Source organism: Rhea pennata, chromosome 7 (assembly GCF_028389875.1).
Source record: "Rhea pennata isolate bPtePen1 chromosome 7, bPtePen1.pri, whole genome shotgun sequence".
Lineage (NCBI taxonomy): Eukaryota > Metazoa > Chordata > Aves > Rheiformes > Rheidae > Rhea > Rhea pennata.
Window position 1 is genome coordinate 441530 of NC_084669.1, and position 13165 is coordinate 454694.

At 43.0% G+C, this 13165-nt stretch overlaps 1 protein-coding gene across 2 annotated transcripts in view; it reads right to left on the reverse strand.

Moving 5' to 3' along the window:
• Positions 1-13165, reverse strand: part of INPP5A (inositol polyphosphate-5-phosphatase A) — a 228778-nt gene that overhangs the window by 167276 nt on the left and 48337 nt on the right. For both annotated transcript variants that reach the window (XM_062580058.1, XM_062580059.1), the window contains exon 2: positions 2112-2153. In XM_062580058.1, the coding sequence (XP_062436042.1) occupies positions 2112-2153 (42 nt within the window). The remainder of the gene's footprint in view (positions 1-2111; positions 2154-13165) is intronic.

Sequence of the window (13165 nt, forward strand, 5' to 3'; positions counted from 1 at the left end):
TCTAGAAACTCAGACTTCCTTTTTTTTGTGCAATTATTTTTACTGCTTACAAAAGGACTTTGCTGTCAGAAGTTGCGCAAACTATACTGACACAACTCTACATGCAAATTGAATTCCTCAGAATGGAAAAAATTGCGGTCTGTGGTTTATCTGGGTTTCGTGTTTATAAAGAAGTGTTAGAAGTCTTATTACAAGTCATTTTCCAGTACTTCTCATGAATTTAAACTCGCAGTGCTTGAGCCCAGCACGTCGACTTGAAACGCAGACGTTCAGCAGTGCATTAACTAGGCTGCTACGTAGCCTCGTCGCAGCTCTCCCAAGTTCAGCACAAGCCCAGTAGCTGCCCCCCCAAAGAGCATTTTTTGCAATTTTCCCACTTCCTGCTGCATTCTGCAAACGCAGCCCGCGCCGCGACCCTGCTACACGCACGAGAGCAACGCCAAAGGGCTGGAGGCCAGCGAACCGCCGGAGGGGGGAGAGCAGCAACTCCGCTGTGGCCGGGACGGGGCCCGGAGCCGCTTCGTCCCACCGCCGGGGCTCGGACCCGACCCGCACGTCCGACCAGCAACGAACCGGTCCGCCCCTCCTTGAGCCTTGCGAACACAAACGTTCCCTGGACCAAGACCGACCAAGCAGGTCCACGTTAGCGGTTTCCGCTCCAGGCTCCTAGCGGCTTTTCCCCCCGCCTCCTCCCTCCTTTTCTTGTTTTTCACAAAATATTTTGAAAGGTTTCTGTAGCGCTCTAGAGCAGAATGGGAAAGTTACGCAAGTCCTGATCATTTCTGTGATAACGAAGAAATACTTCTCACCCTGCTTTAGTAACAAGTGAGCATGGATGGAAAATCATTGATAACTATGCAGAGATAAGTAATGTGATGCTGTAAAATATGCAGTCAGTAATGTAAGAATTATGGATTATATCTATATGTGGTTTACATTTTTATCACAGGAAGAGTCTTTTCTGAAAAGCTGGACAGTTTTTTAATTAGACTTAGCTGAGAGAGTCTGCACACTTGGAATATCATCTACATACAGCAGTAATCAGTCCAGATGGAAGAAGAACATAAAGAAATTAATCTTTTGTGAGGCTGACAGATGCTTTGCAATATAAGACTAACTTGTTTGCAAAAATCTGAAATGGATTTTTAGTCAAACACCTAAAAAAGCTAACTGCACTATTTTACAATATTACAATAAAGGTTGCACATAGCACTAGTAAGCTGTGCATCTAAATAGTTACAGGACATTTTCAGGTAAAAAAAAGCAAAGATAATATAATAAAATATAGACAATCGAAATATGCTATAGTTTCATACTAGAAATGATACAGCACAATGTTGTTCCTTTAAATGTTTTTAGACAGGAAATTTAACAACTCTTAAGGAATTTCAAAATCCACCAGTTCCAGGTGATGTGATACATACTGACAGTGTGAAGCAGCATGAACTAATACCATGTATAAAAGATGAAACCTTTATGTTGCACCACTGCTCACATTTTATCACTGATTTGCATATTTCTACATGACAATTTATTTGCATGTTTCTCCCTGGACTCAAGAAGTTCAACAAATCTGCACTGCAATAGCATGTGTTAGAGTGGCTTTTACACTATAAATAAATAAATAAATTGAAGTTTACAAAACATTTTGTAATAGGAGTTCAATTTCTATATTTTCATATTGCCTCAAAAAGAAAAATTTCAAAGTAAGGGTGGATAGCAGGACTGATCTACTGCAAAATAAACATCAAAATTGTTAGGTTTTATTGTCAACATAAATGTAAACTAGACCTTGTACCATGTTTTTTAAAGATTACTCAGACACACTTCTTTCTTGAAGGAGACTTAAAAGACTACTTCATGCCATACTAATCTCATTTATATAAAACATCAAAACTTTTTCTGACAGAGGATTGTAGATGAAAACGAGTAATGTTTATACACTGAATTTTTATAATCTTCAGTTAGAAACCCAGAAAGATGCATATTTTTTAGGACTGATTTTGACTGTAAAATAGTTTATGGCTCCAGATTGACAAAGCAGATCTTTGCACAAAAATATTAACTAAGCTGTAGAACTTCATAAAAAAAAATATATATTTTTACCTTACCTGATAAAATTCCCGAAGCCAATTCTTCTGTAAGTTTTCTGGCTGGAAAAAAAAATAAAATAAATTAAGAATAAAGTATTTTTATAATATTTTGATACATTTTAATTGGTATATTCAAGTGGGATTTAAAAAAAAAAATAAAGAAAAAAAGGCAGCTGTTAGCACGCTCCTCCCAGAGCTCAAGAGACCAGACTTCTTCCAAGTTCTGAATCCCTTCTTCTCAAGTTTTCCCCAAGAAGGTGCATTTTGCACGTGACTTCACTATGTTTGTACACCCATAACCACATCAGACAAGTCAGACTAAAAATATGAAATATGTGCTATTTAGAAGTACATATCCATTCACTGGATATCAAAAACTTCACACAAACTGCTGATACCCAACTTCCAAAAATCTGAGAACGTGGCTCCAAGTTACATATATGGACTCGTAAGGAATTGGCTTAAAACTACTGTGCTTTCGGGGGATACTTGAAGTACATCAGAGCTCCTGTCAACGATTTTGACACGTCAAACTTGACGTGTTTCCAAATTGCTACAAAAGTTCTGAAAACTATACTTCTCATTTATATTTTTACTTTAATAAAGTTCTGCCTTTTCCAAAGCATACAGCACCCTAGAGACAATTAAGCAGATAGACAAAGAGATTTTTGCAGAGCAAATCAACAGCTCTATCTCAACCTTCAACGTCAACACTTCCTGCTAATTCTTGCATCAAATCCCCATAACGTGGGAACAAAACCCAGATCTGACTCCTCTCCTATAGGAATAGTAAGAGTGTCCAGTATCTGCAGTAAGTAGCAAACATGTCGAACTGAAAACCAGAAGATGCTTCAACACCCTCACTTAACATCCTCGCTTCAGTCATCAGTACAACACCACCTGGTCAGGCACAAACAGACACCGCACTTCTGTTCTGCTCTATGTTCCCATCAAATGGGGTTTCAAGCAGTTCAAGACAACTTTGAACTCACTCATTTATAAGAAGATTCATATAAATTGTTGAATGAAGATTTGCTCAGAGGTGGCTAAAAAGAATTGTGAGTAGGCACAAAACAAGCTTTCTGTTATATGATTTAAAAAAAGCGAGGGGCTTTTCACCCGCTAATTACCACCTAATTTTTGTTAATCCCTTATTCTTGATGATTCTGAATGTCAGACACTATTGGTGAAGAAGGTAAAATTTTTACTCCTTATGAGTAGTTTCTTATAAATAGCGAGTTCAAATTCTTTTTCTCATGATGAATGTTCTCAGTATTTCCAGTCGAGGTTTGAAAATAATAGTAATAGTAATCCCCACCACTTATGGAGAAGCAGGTTAGCCTTGTTTCCACCCCCTCAGAAAACTAGACGTCAGCAAAAGCCACAAGGATTCCCGGAGCAGAAACTCCAAGCAAATGCCACGTCTTCCCCACGGCTACTTTGCTGCTACATCAGCTCCTTCCTCGGGAGTGCTGAGGACTGCAGGTTCTTGCACGGCACCGGCGCCGACTGCGGCGGGAGCCTTAATGCAGACGCTGCTAGAGACTCGTTCTGCTCAGTTTGAATTTAATAAGATCTCATCTGCTACGATTTCAAGCCAACTTCCACCCTAAAGTTATGAAGACAGGCAATCAAGGATTCATAGGTCACGCTGCTACAAAGCAGATCTGAACCGGGGCCACGCACACTTATTCTGTATACGATTTGTATACAGTCTAAACCAAGAGGCCAGATTCAAACTACCAAGAAAGCAAACTCTTGGGGCCTGCAATATCTCTAATGACACGTTTCTGGTAGTTATGACAACTAGATGAGCAAGTCTGGTGTTATATTACAAGCAGGCATCAGCAATGCCGTGCATTTGTTTTTAAAACAGAAAGTTTGGCCTTATTAACTAGGCAGTAGGCAATTTTAGTGTTGTTAGATTTGTAACTTTTCTCTTTATTTATGCAAGCTGCAAGAGGTCCTGGGGACCTCTTAAATATTAGACGTAATCCAAAATAACAAGAAAATCACTCATAAGCAAAAACCCAGCAAGGAGAAGCAGATCCGGTTCCAGCCTATTTTCATTTTCACAGGAAGACACCGACGTGCAGATCACACGAGACCCGCGCAGCACAGGCATGGATTTGTGCTATCTGTACTTCAAAGCGCAAGATTCTTCACCAGGAACCGCATCCAGTTTCAGACAGTCTTTCCAGCTGAAGCATAACTAAACTTTTTCGTTTAGCGTGTTTTGAAACCCTCAGTTAAATTAGTATGCAAATCTAAATGTGAATGGCAAGTACTGTTCACACGTTCGCTTACATGAGCTACGGCTTTGTGAGCGGGGAAACACTGCTAAACAGAAATATTTAATGTAAATTATTCATATCTGAGGCATCTCACAGGAGAAACTATGCATAACGTAGCTTTTGCTTTAAACACAACTGAAGTGCTAAAGCCTCCCCCCATTTCCTCCTTAATCTGACAAGATCCTCGTTTAGTTAAGCACTAAAGCAACCGAGTACATCAGCGGGGCGATGACGAGGCCGCTCCCGGGCCCTCCGACAGCGCTGCACCTACTGCCCATACGCCAGGAGCGCGTTTTTGTTTTTTTTTTTTCAAGTCAAATTTCTCTCTTTGGTTTTAAAGCCCATTTTCATACCCTAATATCAACAGCTGTGGAGGAAGGTCCTGACAGCACCTGAAGAGCAGCACCTGCGCAGCCCTGGGCATTAGCATCCCTGGACATTGCAGCCCGCCGAGCCGACGGGACTCGGCACCACGCTGCCCGGCTCCCGCACAGGGCTCTTCGGGAAAGCAGAGACGCCGTGCAACCTTCCAACGATGGAAAACGTAACACGACTCGTCTGGGTCACTGTGGCATCTCTGTTCCCACCTACTCCGTTTCTGCCCCCTCTCTGGCCACGCGTGATGGCCGAAGCCCCTCTGCAGAAGGCTCTCCTCTCTCCGCATGGTTGCTGGCACTCAGGTAACAGTTTTTGGCGGTACAGGCGACCTGCGCCAAGTCTGACAGTGGCCTTGTGCTCCATGCCCTAAGGGCAGCCTGCGGGAGCTGGCAGTAGACCATCTCCAAGGTGTTCTTGGGTACCCTGGGAGCCACACACCAAACATCTCCGCACTTACTGGTGGTCCCAAAACACACACCTGCAACACCACCCACTAACACCCCTGTGGCACAGCGCATCGTTCGGACGGGAAAGAGGAAAGATGAGCTCAGGACACCACAGAGAGGTACATCTACACCATCCTACAGCTTCACGTGCCTGCATCCCTTTAAACAAAGGGATGAAGAGTAGGCCTCCAAATTATAAGAATAGCTTGAGAAAAGAGTCAAATGAGCTAAAAAATGAATAGCTAAAAAGAGATGAATCACTAAAACTGTAGGACACTTCTCCCATTTCCTCCTTTTTCTCATCTGAGCAGCACGATATAAAATACAAACTGCGAAGCTGGAAGCACTCACTAGAAACGACAAGCACTTAAACGCCCTCGGGTCAGGCAACCTCCTGGAGCTCCGGCTCTCCTGCCCCGCTCACGTTCTGGTTCCCGTAGGGACGGAGGGCATTTCGCAGCTGTCCCAAGAGCGCACGGCGGCTGCGGAGCCGCGCCGCGGCCGTCCCCGACGCCGCCCACGAGATGGCAGCAGGAAGACGACACGTCGAGCAGGGCGCGCGGCTGAACGCCAGCCAGCGAGGCGCCCGCTTCTAGGCCGCGTTTAATTTTCTAAAAAGTGGAAAATTATTTCATCACAGGTAAGAAGAGATGGGTCGATAAATCATACTGCACAACCTAAGTTTTTTTGAAACAGGTGACCACAGGTGGCAAAAACCCAATGAAAAAATATTAATAGGTGCAGAATAAGGCTTTCTAAGTGACAAATTAATAGGTGCAGAATAAGGCTTTCTAAGTGACAAATGAATTTTCTGAGCTCCCAAGGAAAACAAGAAGGCCCTGAAGAAGTGGCAACAACAGCACAAAAACCAGCAGTAGGAAAAACAGCACTGGAACCCAGTACTAAAATCCTTCAGCATCTTGTCTCCTGAAATTACCTACTAATTAGGTAATTAGGCCTGATAATTAGGATTCCCTGATTAAAACGCCCCAAAATCCCTGTTTTAATCTTCGCTGTTGGGATTTGTTCTGCCTGCCCTCTGCTCGCCCGTCCTCGTGCCGCCCGGCTCCCGCCCTCCCTCCCCAGGCCCCGCGAGCACCCTGCAGCCCCCGCCCTGGCATCTCTGCCCTACCGCATCTTTTCTTGCTGTTTTCACCGCTCTTTAGGCCAAGTTCTGCATTCTACTTCTCCACCTCCAACCTCTCCTCGGCCACCTCTCTGCAAGTTATGAAACGTAGCATTTTGAAAGACTGGAGATAAGTTATCTTTCCACCATCTGATTTTTATCTTCCTCTTATTTTTCTGTCTAAGAATAGATACATTATAATTCACGTCTTAGACTCTCTCTGGCTTTCTTCCCATCCTTTCTCTCCACACTCTGTCCTTCATTAAATTATATCATTCTTCTTGTAATGTAACTAAAATTATCTTTTCTTTGTTCTCTTCAGTCCTAGATCCTTTTTCCATTCACCGATGAACCGATTTCTCATCGTTTGCTAATCCGAACTCACCTCATCAGCCTCCTCACTTCTGGCTTCTCCCACCCCCAATTTTCCGAGGAGGCTGTTGCTGGGGTCCTCTTCTCCCGGGGCCACGAAGAGAAGCCCTACCCTGAACACGAGGTGACTTTTTAGACTCCAGAATCACGTGGAATAGGACATATGCACCACGCGTCACTGCTCCCTTCAGTTTAAACCACTCTGACCTTTTCCTGGAATTCAGAATCCCACTAGAAACGGCCCCTCTTTACACACGTTTCTATTCTGAACTCTGTTTGGGTCACGCTGGGTACGGCGGCGGCGAGGCTCGTGGGGAAAAGCAGCGGCTTGCAAACGCGCGGACGCCACGTGGGCCGCCGACCATCCCGAGAACAAGCCGCTTCTCAAAACCGACATACAAGCAGCCTCTCTTCTCCCCGTGTTTCCATTTCACACAAAATTATACCCCACAGCCAAAAGCAAGCTTTAAAAATCTGTTGCAAAAATATATTCAGACAGGGAAGAGGTCTTTTTTTAAAAAGAATACAAAAAATAAAAGAAATGGAGAGAAGGAGACACACACACACAGAGAATGAACTAAATGAAATCAAATTAACAGCCTGGAAAATTTCTTTTTAGTTTCATCATTCAGTGGGAAATGGAAGAAAGTAGATGAATTATAGAAAGCAGACTCTATTCTCCGACATTTATTTTTAGCTAATAGGCTTTTTTTTTTGATAAAGTAAAAATTCCTTGACTCACGGTGAAAACTCACTGAGCTTCAGAATGAACGCAGAGGAGAACTGGCTGGGTGGACTTCACGCAGGAGTGAACGGCAGGTACAAACGGACAAAATTTGTAAGTGACTGACTGCTTAAATATTCCTAGAAATCCTCAGTGGACTAAGAGGTTCCCTAAAACATTGAGCTTGAAAAGATTTCTTAGCATTTTGTAGTGATACAATTGGACCTACTGAAGCCCTACTAAGGATGCAGTGATACTACCTGGCAGTACCACAGGCCTCTTATTCTCAGCACTGCAATCTGTACTCCAGTCAAAGAAAAAAGTGAAATAGAGGCTATTTTTTTCTTGTATTTGCTATATATATATTTTTAAAACTTATTAACAAAACAGAAAACAACCCTTTAGGTCAGGCTTTGTTTCACCAGAAATAACAGGTTTACTCAAAAACTAGTTTCAAGTCCATCGATATGATCATTACGGTTATTTTGATGGAAATGTTTAGATTAAGATTTCTGGTGTACTGTAATATATTCTAAAGTTTACTGGCAACCTCTTGACATTTATATTCAAAGATCTATTTGATTTAAATACCAGGTTTACCTTTAAATGACCTTGTCAGTGATCTCATTACCCTGCTCTAAAACTACAGAGATAAGGAAAATCCACAGCAAATTAGTAGTATTATCATGGCATTTTGCACCAACTTTACATTAACAGTGGAGAAAAAAAAGATAATAAACTGAGTGTTACGTACAAGTCTTTGGTGCACCAGATTTCAAAGTCAATGGAGACAAACCGATAGGGATCAAAGTAATTTTTTTCTCCTTATTTCTAAGGGAAATTTCTAAAGAAAATGTTCAAATAGTGTGCAGAATCTGCACTTATGTTTTTATCACTTCTGCTTGCACAAACAACTTTCAAATGCAAACGGAGGGTTACTTGGTTCAGTGCCTTGGAAAGCTCACCGCTTTCACAAGCGGTAGTAGAAGAACAGTCTCCTGCTGCTGCTATCTCCCTTGGACAGTGACAGGGAAAGTTCAAGACACAAACACATGGGAGAAGGAATGTAATTACTAGACCAATTAATGCAGCTGGAAAATGGACTTCTGGACACACGAGTTTCACTGTAACATTTAGGGCAGTTTTATGCCTCTTAGAGAAGCAGCGTCATCAACAGAAATGAAGACAGAAGATAAAACGTGATCCGTAACAGGACAGGAAGAGTGAAGGACAGGAAGGAAACGACACCCACCCCTCCTATTATATGGGAGATTGGATTGCGTTGTGAGGGTTGAACAGCCTGCGGAAGGAGAAGGAACTGAAGAGAAGGCAAACACCTAGGACAGCCCCGTGCCTCCAGAAGGGCTGAAGCCTCTGCAGCCAAGGATTTCTCCCCCTCATGGGTGAGGGTGGCAGGGTCAAAGTACTAAGGTGCCTCACTGGGACAGACTGATGGGTGGTTATGGACTGGCCGATGCTCGCACCAGACCCACTACTCCACCCGCATAGCTATCCCGCCGTCCACAAAGCTGACCTCCTCCAGACGCGCTGGAGCTCCTCCCAAAGCTAACCCGCACTGCTGATAGCTGAGTATCTATTAAAAAAATGCAGTAAATACCCGTTTTGTTTACTTTCTTCTCTGCTGACCTCCTCTCCGTGAGTTGTTCTAAATCAAGACATGGCGAGAATACAAAGAGAAGCCAAAGCAGTTACAGCTTCCTGTGGAATAACGCAGAGAACCTGTTGCGTACAGCCTCCAAAGTGAGAAATACCGGTGAAAAGCAGATGAGGTAGATCTCAACATCTGAGACAGATAAATGGGCTTCTCCCTAAAAAAGCTGTGCATCTGCTAACACGTATCTTGAGCTGAAACAGCAGGAAAACCTGTAAAGCCTGTACTTCCAGTGAAAAGCCAACAAGAAACTGGAAGAAAAATACATGGAAGCTATCCGAGAAGCCTATGTGTTTTCAAGTAATTGACACTGTCTACAAAATACACTTTACACATTAAAAAAACAAAAAAAAGCATCTGTTAAAAGAAAGGCAAGTGCATATATCTGCTCTGTACCTGAACGAGGAGACAGAGCTTCCCCTGCCAGGGAAGAGGCGTCATAAACCAAGCAGTATTCTTGCTAAAACATAGAAAATTCAACCTAAAACAAGCACAGCAAAGAATAACCTGTTAAAGAATAAACAAACCATTTCAACTACATCTTAGGGAAGTGTCAGGAATGATTTAACAAACTGAAAGAGACAAAGCAATTACCAGGTGCCTAGAAGCATGAGGAGCAGCATTAGCAGGAAGGCTCCATCCATCCTGGCCGACACCAAGATGGGAATCGGTCAGACCTCTACAGTCACAAGAAAGAGAAAGGGGAAATGGCCTGCCACCCCCAGAGGCGACAAGATCTTCCACGCTTTGAGGACCTCACTGATCTTGAAACTAATCTAACACACCGTGACCAAAAAACCCCAAACAAAAAACCCATAAAACCAAGGCTAGGAGTGGACACCTCACAAGCAGCAGCTGGAACAAGGTCCAGCTCATCAGCAGCTTCTACTGATGAAGCCAAAAAGAGCATTCAGAATAAAGCCTCACCAGTAACACCAGACTTTGGAAATTAATCTTGCACCACTGAAACCACTCACTCACCCTTCAGGAATATTTCTGACAAACTTCTAGCTGTGGAAGCGTCAAGCTCCTACAGCATGATCTTAGAGGTACAAAGGCATGGCTCAGCAGCAAAATATACAGAAAATAAACCTGTGAGAAATGGTTTCAGTGAGAGCCCTGTGAGATGCAGGAAAAAACTGCAGCTCCTACCAGAGTCTAGAAATAAAACAGCATGAACAGCAACTAAGAGAGAGGTAATAAAAAAAACGCAAAGAGTCTCTGCTACTGGAATCAGATTACCACCAATGCATTTTACTAAGGTAAAGAGAAATCTTCAGGATTTTTGAGAGGAAATTGGGAGGGAATTTTCTATGAAGAGTGGATTAGTACTGAAAGTAAAGGAATGTTCTAATGGAAGCAGTCCTGAAGGTTTTTAAAGGATTCGGAGTAGTTACTACAATCCTGCGCACGCAGCAACAGGCGCTGCTGGCACAGAGAGGAAAGGCTCCAGGACCGCTGGATTTCTGTCAAGCAGCAGAAACCCCCCTGCCCAGAACCTCGGGCAACGTGGGGTGCACATAGCTGGCCACGGCAGTGCGGCCAGAAGGTCTATCTGTGCACTCTTGGAAGCACTCACCAGGCTCTGGGGAAAGGAATGGAGCACTTCACGCTTTTTACTAAGTAAGAACGTTTGTTAGCAGAAGCCTCCTCAAATTAGTTTTATTTTGGGGGAATTATCATGTATTCAAATGCAATCACTGGTGCCCTTGGGCTTCAGAAGAGGAATGGGAAGTGACTAAGCCACAACAATTTGGTCACTCTGTCCTAAGCACATCTGATAAGACTAAAACATGCTTAAAAACTTCTCATTCAGAGAAGCACATTTTTACTCTATTACACATGAATCTTGCTCTGTAAGCGGTATAAATCACATGTTCACTCGATAAAGTTATGTCTTACACTTCAGTTCATCACCCTGCCTCTCTTCAGTTTGAGGGTCCAGATCAGAGCTACTATACGCAAATGTAAGGAAGAGGACAAGACGCTTGTTGGCAGAAGCTGGATAACATGCCAGCAGTCTGCGAGTGCTCGTTCCAGGAGAGGATGACTCGGCAGCACCAGGAAGGGGGAAAGCAAGTCCTTACAGGAAGGACAAGACAGCGAGAAAAAACGAAGCAGCACAAGTGCTCTGCACTTCGAACAGGACTGGGAATTTTCTTTCCTGCATCCAAGGACAGATCTATCTCGGGCTTTAAACTTGAATATTCAGAAGCCCTCCTCAATTCCACTGGCACAAAGGAGCAAAAAGTCCAGCCAAGGACACAACTCAGGAAAAGAAAAACACTCATTACCAACGCAAAAAAAAAAAAAAAGAAGTCAACATGTCAAACTTTGTTCACGCTGAGGTCACCGATTCCAAGTTTGCATTTAACAAACGATGATTCGCAACCAGTGACTAAGCACGGTCTATCAGCACACGAACAATTAAACTCCAAGGTAAAGTTTGTGAATCACACACAATGATTCACAAGTTCGTAACGCAACATTGATAACTCAAGTACAAAGGACAAAACTGCACTCAAAGTGTACTGCAGCAATACAGCACCTGAGCAACCATCAGATACTGTGTACAGCAAAGCATCAACATGGGGCCAGGCCTCCTCTTCTGCAAAGTCTGTTTAATGAATTCAGCCACCGGCTCCCATTCCAGCCATGCTCTTAAAATAAGTAAAACGTAGGACGCTTCCCCATCCATGATTTTGTATGTGCTACTACTTAGCAATGCTCCAACTCAGCTGCTAGCTCCAGAATATGTTTATGTCCATCTCTACCAAGACCAACAGCACCTACGCGTAAGCACGTCCTCGAGTGCTCTGCAGGGCAGTATGGAGCTGCCAAACCACCTCCTGGGACACGAAGGCATTCAAGGTTGTGCCAGCATCTTTACGACTGCCGCACATGCCGCTACGCCAAGCACCCGTTACCTGGCAGTCCCTGGCGTGCCGAAGCACGGCGGCACGAGCAGCTGCATCCCAGGTCCTCTTCGCTGGGGAAAGCCGGCCGCCCTGGCAGCAGCTGAGCCGCTTCCTACGGAAAAACGCTTAATGCTTTCAGTGCAAGCGCCGAACCTCCTCCCCACGCAGCGCTATAAAGCTAACGCTTTCCAACAGGCTTTCACAGTTAATTAAAGGCTGTGCCTGCCAACTCTTTAAAATACGCTCCTGCACACCGAGACGGTGCAAGTGAAAACGCGTAGCTCTGTTCACACGTATCCTGCAAACGCTCCTGCGATCCTCTCTTTTCATCTATGCCTTGACTGACAAACTTAATTATCTAACAGACAGCTTTAATCATTGATGCAACTGCATGTAGTTCCTTTTTATTTTTATATATATTTTATATACACACACACAATGTATATTATTCAGCTGGCAAGATGCACAGGCACAAACGGCATCCAACATGAGCAGCGGCGATCCTGACCAGATTCATTCTAAGCAAGCATTTCCCCTTTTCTTTCATGACACTAATCATATACACATATGAATGGAAACCTAGTAAAGCAATACACTTAGGAAAGGTATTTATACGATAGATCTATATAACAACCATATCACACACACGCCTCTGTATTTATATATACCTATTCCAAAGTACTAATACTTGTCCCAAGGCTACTACTTTATTAGTTATTCAGTGTCACAAAACTGAAAAAAGTATTTCTCACAATACTAATGAAGTTCACTTTTCAATTTAATTTCCTACACCATGATTAACTAGAAAAATATATCCTTTAGTTACCTACAACTTTACTGAAAATAACTATTTTCTTAATCATGAAATTACACCAAGATGAAGCAAAAAACCTTTCAGAGTCCCAGAATTCTTTATATGGAAAATATGGAAATATCTCATGGCAACAAGACTGGATTTATGCTGGTCTAACATATATCTATTTGGATATGTCCTTAAAAGAAGTTAAGCTATTTTAAAAATACATTTTAAGGTACATAAGGGTAATGTTTATTTTCTGCCAAACCTGTAAGTATTCATGCACAACATACATTGTGATGCTAAATACTCTGTACCTATACTTTCCTTGAGAATGCATTGCAAC